Source organism: Neodiprion pinetum, chromosome 1, assembly GCF_021155775.2.
Source record: "Neodiprion pinetum isolate iyNeoPine1 chromosome 1, iyNeoPine1.2, whole genome shotgun sequence".
Taxonomy (NCBI): domain Eukaryota; kingdom Metazoa; phylum Arthropoda; class Insecta; order Hymenoptera; family Diprionidae; genus Neodiprion; species Neodiprion pinetum.
Genome location: NC_060232.1, coordinates 20,614,849 through 20,634,165, shown reverse-complemented (window position 1 = coordinate 20,634,165; position 19,317 = coordinate 20,614,849). Strand labels below are relative to the sequence as shown.

Below are 19,317 nucleotides of genomic sequence, written 5' to 3'. Positions count from 1 at the left end.
ACTTTTGGCGAAGTCGATGAAAATTCGGGTACGGGGGTTTTTAGGGTCGCTGAGCACGAATAGAGGGTCAAAAGTGCCAGATTCGAAATGGACAGGTCAATATTGACCAATCTTATGGTCAAACCCGAACTGTTGGTGAAATCCATGCAAATTCATGTATAAGAAATAAATAAATTTACTTATTTATTTATTTTTTTATCGATCCTTTCTGAGTCGAATTAGACATATTGGCTTTGGGGATGTCAAGAATCTTCTCAAACCAGTACAGCCAAGAAATTTTGGAAGGAGTCGTTGAAGGCAAAATTTCTCAGTCGCACTGTCAAATCTGCCGGCTTTACGCTGTTCAGTTACCCTATTTTCCTTTGTAGTACGGGGAAATGTCAACAGGTGGCTTGGAATCTACAAGACCACAAAAAGACAAAAAAAAAAATACACAAAAAGAAAAAATAAAAAAAAAGTACAAAAATGACAAAAAAAAAACAAAAATACAAAAACACAAAAAATTGGAATGCAGAATTTCTGGATTCCGATAACAGGTTCATGATCAGCGGCCTCAAAAACCCCCGGGTATGAAGTTTCAGCTCGATTTCGAAAGTCTACCACGAGTTCTCCATTGCGCATCCGCTAAACCAAGCCGCCGTCTTGGAATTTCTGAAATCCGATAACAGGTTCATGATCAGCGGCCTCGAAAACCCCCTAGTATGAAGTTTCGGCCCGTTTCCACCACTTCTAGATCATTCCTAGATGTTAGATAAAAGATCATAAGTATCCACAATTGTAAACAAATTTTCACCATTTTTCGTGTTATTTTACAAAAAATCTGGGCCTGATTGAAATTCATAAGTATGCACCTCTGTAAGCTGTGCTCATAAGCTTTAATTTGCGCTGTCAAACACCCCGAATAAGTTAATGCATCAAAAGTTATCGATGAAAACTCCGACCCCGAGTATACTCGGGGTTGTGCATACGGTAACCACTTCGTAACCCCGAGTATACTCGGGGTTGTGCGCAGGGGGGTTAAATAAGGAATCATTTCGTTACAAAGCATTTGAAAAGTATGCTCTCGTCTTTGAGAATTCATCATGCGAAATTCACTTGTACGTGTGCTCATGTGGTAGTGTCAGAAAAATAAAAGACATCACGATGGTTTATTCTTAAGCCGTCGATGTCTTTATCCGACGCACATGACGTCTCCAGGACGTCTAAGATCACAAATGCTTTCTCTGCGGCCGCGTTTTCTGGAAACTGCTTCAATTTCATGCGGCTGTGGTCAGTTCCACGTTTTTGAACTAGCAGATATGATTCAATTTTATTCTTTTTATTTTTTAGGTAATATCAATCATAACTGACCCTGGTTCTCGTAATATGATGCGTGTTCGCTTTATTATTTACTTGTATACCTCTAATTCTTATTCAATATCAATTCATAATACCCAAAAATTCAGGTCACTTGTAGACAAAATGTGTATATTTTGTTGCTTCTATTTTCGTATTTACATAGAGGCAGAAAGTATTGGGAGGGATAAGGTCTTAATAATGCGTTAAGAAAAGGAAAAACTACTAATCATCTGTTGAAAAGTTTATAACTCCATTATTTCTAATGACAATTAACCCTTTATTTATATGTGTACAGGTTTGCGAAGAGTATGCTAGAATTCGCGTTGCGAGCCGCACATTATCAGGAACCCCTTTGGCATCCTTGTTGCAGAGAATTCGTAGACAGTCCACTGCAGCCAAATTATCGCTCGACATCAAAAATCCAGAGGCAATGACTGATAAGCATTGCATTTTAAAAGGCTTATCAATACTCGAAGAAATAACGAGACTAATCAAACAGCTGGAAAAATGCGACGAAAAGGTATAACGTGTAATATTCTATGCCATTCGAATCCGGAAAACTATTCGCTGTGACTTGTAGGGGTTGTGCGCAATTCATTTCACTGCTAAAACTGGGCTAAGGCCTTAATTTTTATTTTTAGATCTTGGTCAATCTTGCGCTTGTCGATTGGTTTGAAGAATGGTTTTCACTTATCGATGAAGGGTGGTGAAATGTAAATTTATAAACCAGTAAACACCTCCTCTTCCCTGCACCAGGACCTTTTTCTCTAATTTTACCATCGGTATTATTCGTTTAAAGCTGTTACCGTATCATTTCATAATTGATCGTAATAATGTTACCACTTTTGTCACTGGGAACCGATGTACACATGTTCCATCAATCAGCAGTCGATCTCGTTACTTTGACAGTTTGAGTTACCTTTCATGTTATTATCACATGAAATGCCTCGAAATATAGAAAAGACCAGAGTAAAATGCCATCCACAAAATTTTGACAAACATCTGTGTCAAGTTTTGGAGACGTAAATGAAAGAAAAACACAGCAATGCATCTACTATACGAATTTTAATACAGAAAAGAAGAAGAGCAATTTCCATTAAATAATATCGATCACGGTAACATTCTCTACATGTATAAGCCTCAAGGGGTTAGGTGGGTTTGAAAATTTCAAAAAATCGATTTTTTTTTCATTAACGTATAGTATACACTGTTCTAAATATTCTCTCAAATTTTTAAATCGAAATTCAAATTATTACGGTCGTTACAGCGTTTCTCGTAGAAAGGGAACGGTTTTTCTACCTGCACGTGTACTAAGGTGCTTAGGTTCTATAACCTTGCAGAATAAACTGTCCAAGCATTTCAGTTCGTTTTTGACATCCACCACGGATAGACATACGAGTGAAACCCCCAAGAAAAAAATCAAGACCTGGCATCACCGATTGATCGTAAGTAAACGATTTATCTAAAATTTTCTAACTTCAATCTTTAAACGCGTTTTTCTCAAAACTCAATTTTTTAAGTCGGTGGACACGATTTCTCGAAAAGTTATGAAGTGATTTTGTTCAAATTTTGCACACATCTTTGAAATAACATTATCTAGTCATTGAACGAAGGATTTTTTTTTTTTTTATTACAACTAATTTTTTCGAACCAATACACGTGTTACGTCCTCCAGACCTCATATTCCGTTCCCACGCTCTTAGTTACCTTACGCTCTGTAGTCTACTCTTATCGTTCGCGAGTCAGCAGGTTCTCCTGTAACTCGCGGCTAGCTTACCTGCTACATCCCGCAAAACCATGCAGATCCATTCCAGCGCTCAAGCAAGACACCTATCCCTCTAAACCAAGACCATACCTTTTTCCCTTGACCGACTCCGTTGCATTGACCACTAATAAACAATCATATACTTTAAATCGTTTACCTTCCCTTAATACTGATCCCTTTCTATTCCATTCACTTCCTGCATTGGGAGTAGTAGCACGCGAGTGCATAGTCGACGTGAACGGACCCTACAATAGCTAAATAACACCTTGGCTGGGCGTGGTGTAAGCTCCGATTACCGCTCATCGGAGCCTACGCAATCTACCCCGTAACATTTTGGTGGCAGCGGTGGGATGGATCTGCATGGTTTCTGCATGGCGAAAATTTGACCAAAAAATGTGTTTTTTTGTTCATAGTCTGTCAAAAATTCAAATTTTAATTTTTTTTTTTCCTTCGTCCAATAACGAGATTTATCCATGTACTAACGAAATATTTTTGGTTTTCTGATTTTAGATGAACCAATAATGAGTTATGCTGTTCACGGCAAGAGCATTTTTTTTTGAGACCTCAAGGGAGACGAGGTACCAACGGCTGAGTTTTCGGAATTTTTAAATAAAAATTTCACAAAATACTGTTTAAACGTGTATCTTTGATATGCTGAATTCTTTAAATAAAATATATGATTGTATATATGAAAAAAAAAAAAAGTAAAAATACCGTTTTTTTGAACCTCTGAAACCTACCTAACCCCTCAATACGGATTTAAGGTATTGACATGATTTGGCTTATGACGAGACCGTTTTTCATCTTGCATATATACCATATACAATATACAAATATCTTGTGACGAAAACATCCTACTCGTAATAGAGTGGCAAATGCTCGAAGGCATGCAAGAGCACAAACCGGCCGATCCTCGTGTGCCGCGCCGGTGATACACGGCTCGCGGCCACGAAGCTGTTTTTCACCTTTTCTTATAAATGTTGAGCGCCAGATCGGGTATGAATGTTCTTACCTGACTAGGAGATTTCAAACCAAACTAGGATATCTTCCGCCGGCTAACTAGAGCTTGTGGCCCGAGGGTTGTGTGTAACTGCAGTCACAGCTACCGAACGAGGTGTTTGTGATAGCTTCAACCCTTACGAAAAAAAAACCAAATTTTACCCCCAAAATAACCCTCAATCTCTAAGGGGTAAATTCGTACCCCTTAATTCAGGGCTAACCTCGAAGTCGAAGGTTTACTCCCAAGTCGAGGTTTTACTCCCAAGTTGAGGGTTTACTTTCAAGTCGAGGGTTTACTCCCAAGTCGAGGGTTTACTCCCAAGTTGAGGGCTTACTGCCAAGTCGAGGGTCTACTCCCAAGTCAAGGGTTTACTCTCAAGTTGAGTGTTTACTGTCAAGTCGAGGGTCTACTCCCAAGTCCAGGCTTTATTCCCAAGTTGAGGGCTTACTGTCAAGTCGAGGGTCTACTCCCAAGTCGAGGATTTACTCCCAAGTTGAGGGTTTACTGTCAAGTCGAGAGTTTACTCCCAAGTTGAGGGCTTATCTCTTAAGTGAGGGTTAACCACCAAGTCAAGGGTTTACCTCCAAGTTGAGGGTGAACCTCCCAATCGAGGATTCACTTTGAGAGAATTCTCGAGTCAAGAGCTTATTATGTCATTTTATTGGGATTATAGATGTAACGGTATTACAAAAATGCATTACACACCATTAGTGAATACAATAGAAACTGACTGAACTGAGAGTGGAGAATTGATTTTTTGTATTTTTTAAATATTTTTTTAGAGGAATAATTTTTCTTATTTTGTATGTATACAAATTTTAAATTTGCTTCATTATTTTTTATATGATTCTACAACCTAAAAAAAGCACTCACCATTTTTTTCAGATTTTTTGTCCCAACCATTCTTTTTTAAAAAAATGTTACGTACATAACATATGTTTTGTATACGTACAAAATAAGAAAAATTATTCCTCTAAAAAAATATTTAAAAAATACAAAAATCAATTCTCCACTCTGAACTATGGCTCAAAATTTTTGTCTTGGGACCTAGAAATTATGTTAATTTTTGTAACAAAAATAAAAAATGGCGTTTTTTTAGGACCATAAAAGGATTTGTAACATTTTTTAAAAAAGGATGATTAGGCTGAAAAATTTGAAAAAAATGGTGAGTGCTTTTTTTAGGTTGTAGAATCATATAAAAAATAACAAAGCAAATTGGCGGGGGTCAGGGAAAATGTCCTCTCATTTGGCATGGAATACCTCATATGCGTTTGGATATTGATTTTCATTATTGAATACCACGAAAATTATATATTAACATTATTAAATTCTTGTATATTTATACGAATTCGCGTTTAATATAGAAGCAGGGTATACCGTATTCCCACGGAGAAAAATAATCGTAAATAAAATTTAAGGTACGTATGTATAATTCATATAGCCATCAAGAATTATCTATACTCAATGCATTCCATTCATTATTATAATAAAATGAAGCTGTATGCGTACATGTACAATGTACATACACTATATGAAAATATATAAAATATTCAGATTCGACAATTTTCAGATAATTTCCAAGAACTTTCATACAAAAAATCACCGAGAAATTCAAAGAGGGTCAATGTTTTTGATTCACCGAGTTGACGTAGGAATCCTCATATATAGTGTAGTTTATGATTCATAATTTTAACCCTGAAAAAACTAAGTAGTATTCTTTTGGAGCGTTGCATAATGGCATGCAGGGTAAGTAAAATACAATATCGATAGTAATCCTTATACTATATGATGCGATGGCTTAATTTCAGCGAGGTGCTTGAAAGTTGAATTCAAATTGAATCATTGGTTTTGCTATAAATAATACATCGATAGATCATTTCAGATGTTATTGAGAATAATAAAACTTCAACGAATATCATAATTACCTTGGAAATTTCACGGGTTATGTTACCCTGCAATGGAATCAAGGGTTCACCACCAATCTTTTACATATTATGTTTCCACGATGAAACCCAAATTTTAGAGTTTACCCTCAAGAAGAGTTAGGTGTATCCCTTGGGATTGCAGGAGATAATCCCCGCAATGTTGATAGTTCACCCTCACATTTGCCATCAGTTAAATTTTGGGAATATGAATTACCTTCATCGTTGAAGATGTACCTTCAACGTCGAGGGTTCACCTTCATGTCTTGGGGATTGAACCCTCAATTGTTAGGAATTAACCTTTATAGTTAAGGGTTTACCTTCGACTCTTGGGGATGAACCTTCAATTGTTGGAGATAAACCCTTCATCAATGATGGTTTATCCTCAACTTTCAGAGTAAACCCCTAAATTTTGAGGCTTACCCCCAAAAATTGAGGGTCTTTTTCCGTGAGGGAAGGACGGAGCTGAAGCAAGGAAGGAACGATTAAATTCCGATACAGGGTAGTATATGCTGTGATTGTTAAGTACCGCATAATTGATAGTAAGTAATTGCACAGAATGTAGTTTTATCTGAATGTTCGATTTTCAGCCGACACGTTTCACACACGCTCTCGTTCACAACGGTACTTGACTCACAAGGAAGGTATACGAGGTCGATCTCTTGGATTAGATTTTTTTTGAAAATGTTATAGTAAACTAAAAAAATTTTGAGGCGGTTAATGCACCCTTCAATGGTGTGACCCCTGTTTTTTTTTTTTTACATTCTCAACAATTTTTTTTGTGGGAAAAATAAGAGATATTCGAAAAATTTTTTTCCGTTTTTTCCTTGTTTCTTAATTCTTTAAAAAACATTTTTTCCACATTTTTCACGCCGCATGGTGGCGCTGGGGAAGCTCCCGCGTCAGGTGCTGTTGTCTCCGCAGTGGTTCGCGGCACGCAGAAAAACTCTCTTCAACGTCGACTTAAAAAAAAATACGCAGTGTTTTCGTTAATAATATGATATTTTGAAGTGTAGTACGTAGGGATTTGGAAAAAAATTTATTTTTAAAAAATAGGCACGCTTTTGAAATTTTTGAGATTTTTGAGCAAAATTTCTCGTCGGAAATAGGCTATAACATTTATTATTCTTGAGATATCGAAAAATCCTATGTAGTACATTAGATAATCTATTTTCATTGATACAGTAAAAATTTGAAGTCGATCGGATAAAAATTGCTCGAGTTTTGCTGCGGGCCGCTCTCAAGAAAGTGGTTTCGAGAAAAACGCGTTCAAAGTTTTAGGTTTGTTAATTTGTCCCACTCCGGAGGCAAAAAAATCGTTGATATTGCAATTGATATCGCGGTATTAGTGTTCAATGATGGCCTGAGAAGCCTCATGAAAGTTTTGGAGACGTTGGGGATAATCATCGGCCCAAATTGTTTCAACTTTTGCGTTGAGACCGACGCAGCGCGAAGCGCTGCACCGCTCCACAAAATATTCAACATCTACGAAAATAATTATTTTTTCGACCTGGGTCCAACGGCATCTTAATCTTGAAAGTATTTTAGATTTTTTTAAATGGTTTTTTAAAAAAATCGATTTTTTGAAACCGTCACAGTGGTGCTGTCCCTTAAGCGAGTTATTTTCTGCCTGACTGAAAATGAGATTTGCTGATCGTGGCTCGTAGGCCATCCGCCACCCAGTTCCCCTCCTTCGGGGGTACGTGGACCCGAATACGAGTATATTATACATTCGCGCTTTCGCGGAACAACTGTTAGTCCCGCGGATCTGTTACATAATATGATGACAATTCGCGACGGTCTCCATTCCACCTTGTTTCTACTAAAAATCGATCTGAGCGAAGCGTTCCATCAGTTATCGATGGAAGAAAGCTCAGAAGCGTTCACCGCCTTCATTCTCAAGGGGCAAGGGTTGTTTCAATACGAAAGATTGCCTTTTGGACTGAGCGGTGATTCAGGAACTTTTCAATATCTGATGGATCGATTGAAAGAGCGCGTGCGAAGAAAACTAATATTGAGAACGCGCGAAGATCTAAGGCTGGATTTTCACGTGCAGTAAACAGCTAGATGCAGCATGCTCTGATTGGTCAGTTCACGAAAATCACTATTTCGTGACACTTAAAGCTTGGTGATTTTGGTGAATTGACCAATCAGAGCATGTTGCATCCAGCTGTTTGCTGCACGTGAAAAACCAGCCTAATTGACAACGTATTCGCGTACTTAGACGATTGGATAATCGCTTCAACAACATTCGCAGATTATGTTCTGCTATTAAGAATTTTCATTGACGTTCTTATCGACGCGGAATTGGTAATAAATCTCAAGAAGAGTAAAATCGCTGTCAATAAAGTAAAGTTTTCAGGTTTCATCGTAGACACTGACGGGCTACGACCCGATCTGGAAAAGATCAAACCTATTTGCGCGATAAAAAGACCGTCAAAACCGCCGTGAATTGAAAAGATTTAACGGAATGGTAAATTGGTACCATCGGCATATTAAAGATATTGCCCATCTGCAAAGTGCGTTAAATAAACTCACGCGCGTGAATGTACTGTGGAATTGGGGAGAAGCTAAAGATTGCATTTCTCAAGATAAAGTAAGCGCTCTCAAACATGCCAACACTTTCAGCACTGAATCCTTCACTTCCGTACATTTTATACACCGACGCGTCAGAACTGGTTCGGTGCAATTCTTGTTCAACAAGGTTGAAAGAAAATTTAATTTATTGTTTGAGCTGAGCGCTCAAAGGGGTCAAAACCCACCACGCACCGACAGATAATTATTTAAATAAAAAGAAAATTTTATTTAGCACGTTTTCAAAACGGGCTACAAAAGAATAAAATAATGGTATAAAATGGAAAACGTGGGGCACATGCAATAGTCACGTTTTTCGTTTGATAAACATTATTTTATACTTTTTAGTCCGTTTTAAAAGCGTGGTAAATTGCAAAAAAACAATTATTAAAATAGTTTTTAAACTTGAACTGGAAATGAATAAAAAATCATAAGAAATCCTTGTTTTCAGATAGAAAATTCTCTGTCTTAATTCTAGCCGAGTCAGTGGAACGGTTTGTCAGAAATCGTAGATATAAAAATGCGTAAACCCATAACTACATACGCACATGCATGCATCCATTTTTAAAGATATTAGCAAATATTTTTTCGTGTGACCAGACATCCTTTATCAGTGGTCTTGAAACTTTTTCTCACAAGGGGACCTTACAGGTTGTCACTCACGGATTTTGATGGGTCTCAGATATGTTGTAGAGGGACCTACCCTGAGTACCTGAATACAGGGATTTTTTTCAATGGCTCATAGTTTTTAAGAAAAATCATTCGGAAATTTAACTCGTACCTATTATACCGGTAAAGTAATATAGTTTCCGAGCAAGCGGGCGCAGCCCAGTGGGCGAGGTTCACGGCTTCGACTCTGGCGGTCCCGGGTTCCCATCAAAATCCGTGAGTGACAACCTGTAAGGTCCCCTTGTCGGTCCGACGTTTTTCACGATCACAAATGTATAAAGCACTCCGTTTACAAACGGTCGCGCCTACAAACCTATTCAAATTATTCAATTTCCATCTGCGAATTAAAAAAAAATGTCCGCATTTCATTCTTATGAAAACGAAATATGTACAGTTTTGAGACAGCTGAACCAGCATTCAGCCTGGTATGGCAGCAGAAATCCGGAAATGTTATCTAATCAATTTTATAACAATCGCGTATCAGTCGAATAAAAAAAAACAATGCACCGTCTAAACGCGCAAATACGCGCAGTTAATTTTTTTCTGACGTATCATAGAGGAATAGGAATTCAGTATCCAATAAGATTCAGAGTAAGAACTGGTGAAAATCAAAAGTTCCATTCTATAGTAATTTAAAGTTGAATTTTTTTCATACGAAAAACGTCTGTCTTTAACAGTTTATAACTCAGCCAAAAATCAATCTATTCAAGTGTTTAAAAAACGAAAATGAAGGTCAAAATTTACCCAATTGTTTACAAAAAAAATTTGGGAAATAAACGGGAGAAAGTAACCTTTTTCACTTTTTATATGAAATAAAAACTGAACGTGTTATCGAGAAATCTTAGATTAAGAAAAGCAAAAGGTAGCCGACTGTAACACGAAGAAGCACGTTTTTTTTCGATTTGACACTATATATTTTTGACTCGTCAGAATATATATGATTGCTGGTACAAAGGAAAAAAATTGGTTTACAATTTTTTGTTTCCTATTATGCGCCCGTTTTGGGTGATTTTCGACCAGTGTGTGGTCTCTTGTTAGATCCCCCAAAATGCTTGCTATGAATTTCAGGATCCACACTCGACTGGTACGGATTGCAGAAATTAATTCGTTGGATTCAGTAGAATTTTTCGTACCGAGAGTACCGCGCTATTTTCTCTAACTTTCACCAATATTTTCGTAGACGTCTCAGATCCCCTAGAACAGTTGCTACACGTTTTGGGATTCACGCTGGAATGGGAGGGACGTGGCTAACAATTTGCCCGAATAAAATACGAGGGGTCAAATTTTTTTCACTCTTGGGGTTATGCTTGTAATTAATTTTTTTTTTGTTTTTAATTTTGTTAAAAATCGTTCTCAAAGTTCGTTTGACAAACGTTCTGAAGTTTAACCAACTCATTTTGTATGTTGAATTAGGTGCAGCAGTATCTGTCGATTTGTAAAATGACTCCGTACCTTCTGGAGCTAGATTCAGCCGTTGACGCGTATGCCAAGACGAACGAGTTGCTGCCCCCGACAGTGAAGAATTCTTCCTGCTTGACTATTTTTCCCATTCTTACACGTTTGTTGACAGAAGAACTGCTGGGTAAAGAGCCAGTAAATCCATATCACGTGTTAGCATCAAATGCCCCGAGGAAGCCCGTATTTATAACTAAGAATACAATTAAGAGAAAAATGGATATTCCAGCCTTGTCAGCTAACACGAAGATACCTAAGAACTCATATTTATCAAATTTTCAGCAAAACAGTTTATTTGCGGGTTCATCAATTTAATGCCAAGACAACCATTTAGTGACAATTCGAAAGTAAGAAGTAAGTGTGAATAGTTCAGCACTGTCTTGTCGCGTATGATTTTTCACGAATTACTGAAGAATGAGTAACTTTTTGTCACACTGTTAATATACACAATCCGTGTTCTCGTACGTTTTTCGGATATTGTAAAGTTTGAAGTAAAGTTAGTCTCATTGGAAGAAAAAATATTTTCGAGATGAATAACTCGCTAAGAACAATCAGTATTTTCTACACATGTGCTGCAGTATACATACCTATGTATATTAATTCTTCGTCTCATTTGCGTGCAGCTTGAATATGAAAGACAATACTAAACGCAGATAATCACTGCTTTATACCTACAACTAATTCCCTACCTAAAATTGTGTACAGGGTTATAATACAAAAATACTTTGTAGCAATAACTGTGTTAACATTGGTTACTTAATTAATCTGTTCTTTTGTTAATCCATGCCTCCTTTGATGCAGCATTTTTTGTTTCCCAATAATTGATTTGCACATACTCCTTGTAATAGTAATTAATATTCTTGAGAATGTATGGAAAAAAGTGTGACGAAATTGACATAAGAAATCCCTGCATAACATGTATCAATTAAATGAAAATATATCAGTACAATTTCATATATGTAATAGATTTATTTGACTGATGACAATTTGATATAGCCGATAATTCTTATCCTAAGAAATGATGTGATGATATCTAATTATATCACACACAAAGTATATGTAAGTATTGCAATAATTTACACTATACATAAATACACAATGACTGGTACAAGATTTGTTTTCCCTTAGAAATTAAATAATTTTCAATAGTAAATTATTTTGTGTATACGACCATTGAAATATTTCACTATCTGTTTTATGGAGAAGGTATCGTTTTTACAAGTTCGTTTCTACAAGTACCGATGTCTACAAATTCGTTTTAACAAGTGACGTTCCTACAAGTTTATTTCTCATACATTCAATTGTCAATTCCGAACATTTTGATTTGATTTAATTTAAATTACTTGACCACCACTTGTAGAAACGAACTTATAGAAGCGGTCTTCTCCTGTTTTATTTTTACGAGTGGACGATAATAACTAAGAATAACGTGATTAAGGAATAAAGTAAGAAATCAGCGTCAATTCTGGTTAGTACCTACGGTATATTCGAATGAATCTCTGCACTTAATGCTATATCTAGCATATAGATAACCTATCTGTGTTAAGAGGGGTGTCCCATTTATGTCCGCTAAAATGAGAGGTTTTTTGTAATATAAAAAAAATTAAACTGCAATTTATTGCTTCAAAATTTCCAGCGTGTAGTTATAGTCCAATTGATTTAGCATAATGGCCATTTGAGTTTTGCAAGTGAACGTTTTCGTAAAAATTTTTTTTATACATGCTGGTTCATTGAACGGTAACTACGTAAGTACGAACTAAAATCCTGTTTGGTTCTTTGCGGACTACCAGAAGTGAAAAGATCCTGTATGACGAGGTGGGACAGCAGGCGAAATTTTTTATAAAAATGATTGGCTGCTTTTTTTTAACCCCTTATATATCAATAATGTATGCTGAAAATTTAGAAATAATTGATCGCGTGGTTTCATTTTTTTTCTGAATAGAAAAAAAACTCATTTCAGCGGACAAAAATGGGACACCCCCCTTAAAATGTAGAACGTTTTTCCATGTAGGTTTGTATAAAACTTTGATGGCTATGTTTGTAAGGTATTCAATAAATTCTCAATGATAATTAACGAATTCATTTTTTAAAATTATTTACTCCATTTTACTTATGCAAAAAATTGCCTCTATTCTAAATTACCATTTTGGTGACATCTACGTTAATGTAACCTCAACTACAGGATGCTGGTGAATTTTTCAACTCAGGAGTTCATATTTATTTATTTTGTGTATGTGTAAAATTGAGAGACTATATTAAAATATTCCCTCAAAGTCTGGAAGAAGAATTTGTGGAGCTAGCCGTAGTCTGAGATCTCTGTCCGTCGTAAGGCTTGGTGGCTGATTCTTCCGTTTTTCCTGCAAAAATTAATTATTTATTATTACAACAGGTTAGTACAACGGTAAATGTATAACAATTGAATTAAACAATATATTATACGTGAAATTCCGCATACATCACATGCATAACAATCATCTACATTGCTTGATTTTTTTGGTTGTCAAATTAATGAGCTGGCAGCATTTACGATATACCCAGACTAATAAGTGAGGAAAGAAAATGAATAAAAGATTAAACCGTATCAGAACAGATTTATTATGATTTCTACCAATCCGAAATTCTGAAGAAAACATCGTACACGATGCGAAAATCATCTGCATTGATTGGTATTTGTGTCTGCCAATTCGGGTTCTCCTAATTTTGTTACGTTTGAATTGCTAGGGAATTTTAATTCAATCCGATCTGGAATACACGCTTTCGTTTCCATCCATTTTTGTTCCATTCTTTGGTATTAATTTAAATTTACGTTGAATGAAGTTTATATACAGACATATCGATCAATGCAATTTCTAGAAATCGCTTTCTATTTCAATATTGCGACGAACTTAATTCGTGTGTATCCATGAATGCGGATAGCATTTTTATTGCTTTCTGTTGATTTTTTCAATAACGTAACGCGATTCATATTTTAGCCAGTGTAAAATGTATATTACTTCCTCACATGCTTTACATTTCAATAAATGTCATAATGTTTTAACTATTATTCAATTGTCAATTTGGCGCATGAACCCTTATCAGTTGCAACAAGCCTCAGCTATGCTAACTTTAAGACGAAATCGAACCTTGAAATTAGTCTTTTCGCGCTCAGCAGGAAAAATTTTACGCGCTATGCAACTCCGATGAAGACTCGATTTAAAATGAACAGTGCTCGGTACTGCGATTCACGGTCTCGCTGACGCGATGACGGTCTCACATAGAGGTCTGCAAACGAAGGTGGTGGGTGTAGGCACGATTGTTGTCCGATTATTCATTCCGATTTACGCCGCAAAGATCGCTGAGCACGATTAATGTTGTTTGTCTGTTATTCTTTCTAATACTCCTATATTGCTAGTTCAGCATCTGTTCAATAAGTGGGAGCGGCGCCAAGAAAGAGAGACAGAAAACGATAAAATATATGCATAATAGGTGATTTTTACCGTTTTGCGCAGTCGCGGCGGTTTATTCAAGTAGTTCCCCACGGCATCTGTTGTATATGACGAGCAGAGTATTTAAATCAATATTTATTTGGAGATTAATTATGAACTTGTAAAGAAGGTGACAAAGACATGTCAACAATGTATATATAATAAAATGATGCCCGTAAACACGAGAGACAAAAGATCGCATTATTACTTTATATAACAAAAACAGAAAGGTGTAAACACGACATATGAGTGCGAAAGAGATAGTGAAATTTTTAATACAGATAATTCTTGGTAATCGTTAATATTCACGACAAAAGCAAAAAATTAAGTCCTGCAGAATTAATTGACGCTCGTCCTAATGTTTAGCTTTCGTCAAAATTGTTAACCATCTTCAAGAATGAATTGTCCGCTGATGTGTGAGGTTATGTTGACTTTTCATTATACTTTAAACCGTTTTCGCAACATCACTACTATATTTTGGTTTGAATTAAAGTAAATTATTGAACATTCAACGAGATAAAAAAAATTCATGCTAATCGTCTCGCTGTCGCAGGCCTTGTGCGTGGTTGTGTTTTGAGACTTCTCAAAAACATATAGAATCCCGCACACTAACTACAAGTGGTCTTCAATAATTTGATGTGTAATATTCTCTAAGCAACGATGTTCAACACACTGATAAATTGTATATAGTCTCTTCTGTCAAAAACTATGATCAAATGAACGCATTCACATAAAAACAGAATAAATGTTCCGTAATTTTTTTTATTTTCCCAAAATAATTTGTACAGATTGAATGCAAATAAGTACAGCTGTATATACTACTGATGATGAAATAAAATTAATTTTGTAAACTTATTTCGAACGTAAATATTTTTGTCTGACAATCTTTTAGCTTCATGAAATAGTTTTACATTGATATATAATTCTTTTATATATTTACACAGTTGAGTTCGATGATTGTCCGATAAGTCCTGACATAATACATGTTCATCCATGATATCCTTAGAGAACATTATACTTATTTGGCTGAAAGTTTTATTCATTAAAAAGCCCTTCATAGTCCTTTGTGATAACTGGTTTGAATATTGCCGGATTACTGTTTCGCATGTTCGGCAAATCGTACAAACGTCTGTTGCAGGCGTCAAATAAGGTCCTTTATTTTTAATCGCTGATAATAATGACATTTTTTCACCCACTAATTGATCTCTGCATATCCTGCAATCAACTATGCTATACATTCTATGAGATATATATCCTGCAATGTACTGAACGACATTGTCGATGTATGGCGATAATCCCAGGTCACCCAAATTTTTCCAAGTCCTCAAATCGATAGTGATGCCGCAGGGCTTCTAGACCATCCAAATTTTTCCAAGTTCTCAAATCGTTAGTGATACCGCGGGGCTTTTAGATCACCCAAATTTTTCCAAGACCTCAAATCGATAGTGATGCCGCAGGGTTTCTAGATCATCCAAATTTTTCCAAGTCCTCAAATCGATAGTGATGCCGCGGGGCTTCTAGATCATCGAAAGTTTTCCAAGTCCTTAAATCGATAGTGATGCCACGGGGCTTCTAGATCACCCAAATTTTCTGTAATTCATTAACATCATCCGCCATAGTCGACGTTTTAACATTGATTAAAGGAACTGATCCAGGATTGAAACGCGGTTTTTAACGCATTGGTATTATTGCGATATATTCGTTACGAAAATGCCGCAAACAAATGTAAAGATGAGAAAGTTCATCTTATTCACTTGAGCCACAAGCCTCCATCCATTTTCGACGTATATCGGGATTTTTTCGAAAACTGAACAGAATCGTTGATTATTACTTGCCAAGTACATTTATTAAATATATTTATATGATGCTTACCGATGAAACGAGATGTTTTCATACTTCAAGTCTCTTGTTTGGCACGAATAACAGGCTCTCACTATATTTTTTAGATATTATTTATTCATTTATTTATACGTCAAGCACGTAAAACCACGGAATAACTTCCACTCATAACCGTGAAGACGCGAGTAAATGTATCGGGTGAAGAGGGATGCAGACGCATGCGCATCTGTGTCAGAGTAATCTAATTGTGCAAGGGAGAGAGTGATATACGTCTACACCGTAATGTTGGCGCCGCCTCGAGAGCCCTACTAGCAATATGGGACGGCCAGCCTGCGAGAAACAGACGAAGAACTTGAGTAGTGCCTAGTCGGCGGTGACCGAGTGCGAACTTTTAAAATATTTTCTCGGTATATGTTTCTACCACGCTCTTAGCTTAGACGTTGTGTTAGCGCCGGTCACACTGACAATGAGGGATAAGAAGTGGATATACTGTTATAACCGCGACGCTTAGTATCAGCTGGAAGTACTAAAACCTGAAATAGAAGCGTGCTTAGCACAACACCTGACATTCCCGTTCGTTGTAAGATCTGTATATCAGATCGTGGTTTCGCTCGAGTGTTGGCGGTAGCGCAAACGCTACTACTAATATCGATTATCTATCCATTTGCGGAGCTTGACGCATGCCAACATCTGTCAGCGATGACTTAACATCGCTGGCATTGTAGAACACTCACAAGGAAACCGCCTGAGGTGTCCCCCCCCCCCCGAACTCGATAATTTGCGGACATGTTAAATCTAAGCCACACGTATTTTTTTATCGGAGAAAAAACGGTTCAAAGGGGTGAAATCAGCCCCCAAAGTTGGATATCTTCAGTGGTTGTTTCATAGTTTCACATACTTCCAGTTGAGATATTTGAATGAAACCAATTGGAGAATAATTCCTATGACGAACAATGAAAAATACATTCTGGCCGGTTACGACGGGGTTGAATAGTCGAAAATTATAAGGGTTGAAAGTTCAAAAATTTTGATAAATAAAAAACTATTGTTCAGATTTTAATGAAATTAATTGCATTTGAAACAGCAGACACAAGTATGGGATACGTGTTTTTGCATTTTTTGAAATAACGTCATTTAGGGGGTGAACTATCCTTATACACGTGCGGCAGAATTCTCATTACAATCGCACTGTTTTGCTTCAATTCGTTTCATTTAACATTACAAAGCTCTTTTTAAGCAACAATTTAGGGGCTTCTTCGTTTCAATAAATTTCGGTAGCTTTTATAACAAAAACCACTCTCACAAATTGCCGAACGGTTTCTGGCATAGTTTCTTTTACGATCGTGACATCTTCCGGAGCCCGGTATTTCAGTAGTTTGTGAGGTTACTCACAATCATGCGAGACATGATATAAATGAATCAGTTTTTCTGGTTGACTAGCGCGTAAAAAACATTAGAGGTCAAAAAATTAAAATAGCTTGTCCCCACCGCTCTCGCGACTGTTTAAATTCGTACTGGAGGTTCGGGCGGCAAGTTCAATAACTGCAATCATTGTATGCTGCAAGCTTTCAGTTCATATTCTTAAATCGGCAGTGGTGTGTTTGCATAAGTTGCTTGTGGCTTATATGTCTCTCTATCTAATAAAAAATATCTAATAAAAAAGTTTCAAACAAATGAACAGCTAGAAAAAGATTATAATAACAATAGTAAAAAAAAGACTATAATAACAATAGTATAAAAAATATTATAATAACAATAGTATACGCATGAAGTTGGCGGTGGGGTGAGATCCCGAAAACAAAACAAAAAGCATCTAGCAAACCCTTTGACAGCTGTCATCGGCTGTTTATGACAGTCTTTGACAAATATCTTTATAGGTATCTGTTTCTGACGCGCAAAAAATGAACATGCAAACGAAAATTATCAAAATGATTCCCGACGGGAATTGTCTTTTTCGCGCGTTGGCGTATTGTGTATACGGCACTCAAGATCGACACGCAGAGGTGAGACTGAGTATCGCTTCAAATATAGTGGATAATTGGTCTACATTTGCGGGTTTTATTACAGGTAATGAGTCAAACGGTGCTGTGATTAGGTCACCTGGTGATTACAAATCACATATGATTAAAAATGGAATATACGGGGGAGAAGCAGAATTAGCTGCAGCTGCGGACATTTTTGAGATATGTTTAATCGTGTATCGCGAAGAACAAATTCATCCACACCGGATCGGATCACAAAATGAAACACAATTCTCGCTACTCTTCACCGGCGACGGAGACAGTGGACACTTTGATGTCTTGCAAAACCAAAATAAAATTCAGATAGTGAGTAATGAGTATGAGAAATAACAATCAAATAATAGTAAATCTAAATATATCACCAAACAGTCAAAAGGACAGCCAGGATTTACGATGACAATGGAGAAAGGAGGAGTTTGAAGCAGCAGACAAGGCGATGAAGATGGTGGATGGTCGGAAGTATCACAAAAGAAAGAGGAAAATAAAATTGTAAGTGCGAAGAACCAAATAAGCCATAGAATAATATCCATCAGACAGATTTCTTTAACGGACACAATTACCTCCTTCAGTACACGTGTGAAAGAAGATTTCTGAAGCTCTTGGAAGATCGCTCACGCACAAGGTATTCACGCACGGGTACTCCAAGGTATCGAACAGACAATCATCTGGGTTTACCGTCACGAACGGCAGAAATCCGCTGTTTGGCGGGCGTTTTCAGCGCTACTCTTTGCGGTGCAATCTCATCGGCGCCGTCGCCGACTTCGCAAAGAGCCGCCTCATTCCCCGCGGAGTCCTCTAGCATCGCGCGGAATTCTAACGGTTGGAAATATTGCATATTTTCTTTATTGTTTACCCCACTCTGAAGACCCAGTAATTGAAACTCCACATTAATTACAACGTACACTGCGCACAACATAAATAAGAACTTACAGGTTCACTCGTTTTACTCCGCCATCAGGGCTCGAACAACGGCGAAACGGGTGGCATCCTGCTGCCGAATCACATCCGCGGCTACACTGAGAAACTCGTAACTACGCAATGCACCGGTGCTGTGGAGGTGCACCAGGGCCCGTGTCCCGCAGACCGCCAGAAGTTGCCGCAATTGCCGAAGCAATTCCGCATGTGTCATACGGAACAGCAGCTCCCGAGAGAAAACAGGGCACCCATGCCCAAGAGCCGCGTTAACCCTCCTAAGCCCGGCTGGCCGCCTTTACCACAGCGTATCGGAGATCGTTGATCGAATGCATTATTTTTGAAAATAACGTAATAC

At 37.2% G+C, this 19,317-nt stretch overlaps 2 protein-coding genes and 1 long non-coding RNA gene across 3 annotated transcripts in view; 2 read left to right on the top strand and 1 right to left on the bottom strand.

Annotated features, from left to right (window-relative positions):
* LOC124224773 (uncharacterized) overlaps positions 1–11,038 on the top strand; it is a 31,560-nt gene extending 20,522 nt beyond the window's left edge. The window contains exons 2-3 of the mRNA XM_069135062.1: positions 1,634–1,858; positions 10,682–11,038. Coding sequence (XP_068991163.1) covers positions 1,634–1,858; positions 10,682–11,038 — 582 coding nt within the window. The remainder of the gene's footprint in view (positions 1–1,633; positions 1,859–10,681) is intronic.
* Positions 1–19,317, top strand: part of LOC124220724 (uncharacterized) — a 330,320-nt gene that overhangs the window by 142,965 nt on the left and 168,038 nt on the right. The window lies entirely within an intron of this gene.
* Vps8 (vacuolar protein sorting 8) overlaps positions 11,039–19,317 on the bottom strand; it is a 170,417-nt gene continuing 162,138 nt past the window's right edge. The window contains exon 15 of the mRNA XM_046629809.2: positions 11,039–13,080. Coding sequence (XP_046485765.1) covers positions 12,979–13,080 — 102 coding nt within the window. The 3' untranslated portion in view covers positions 11,039–12,978. The remainder of the gene's footprint in view (positions 13,081–19,317) is intronic.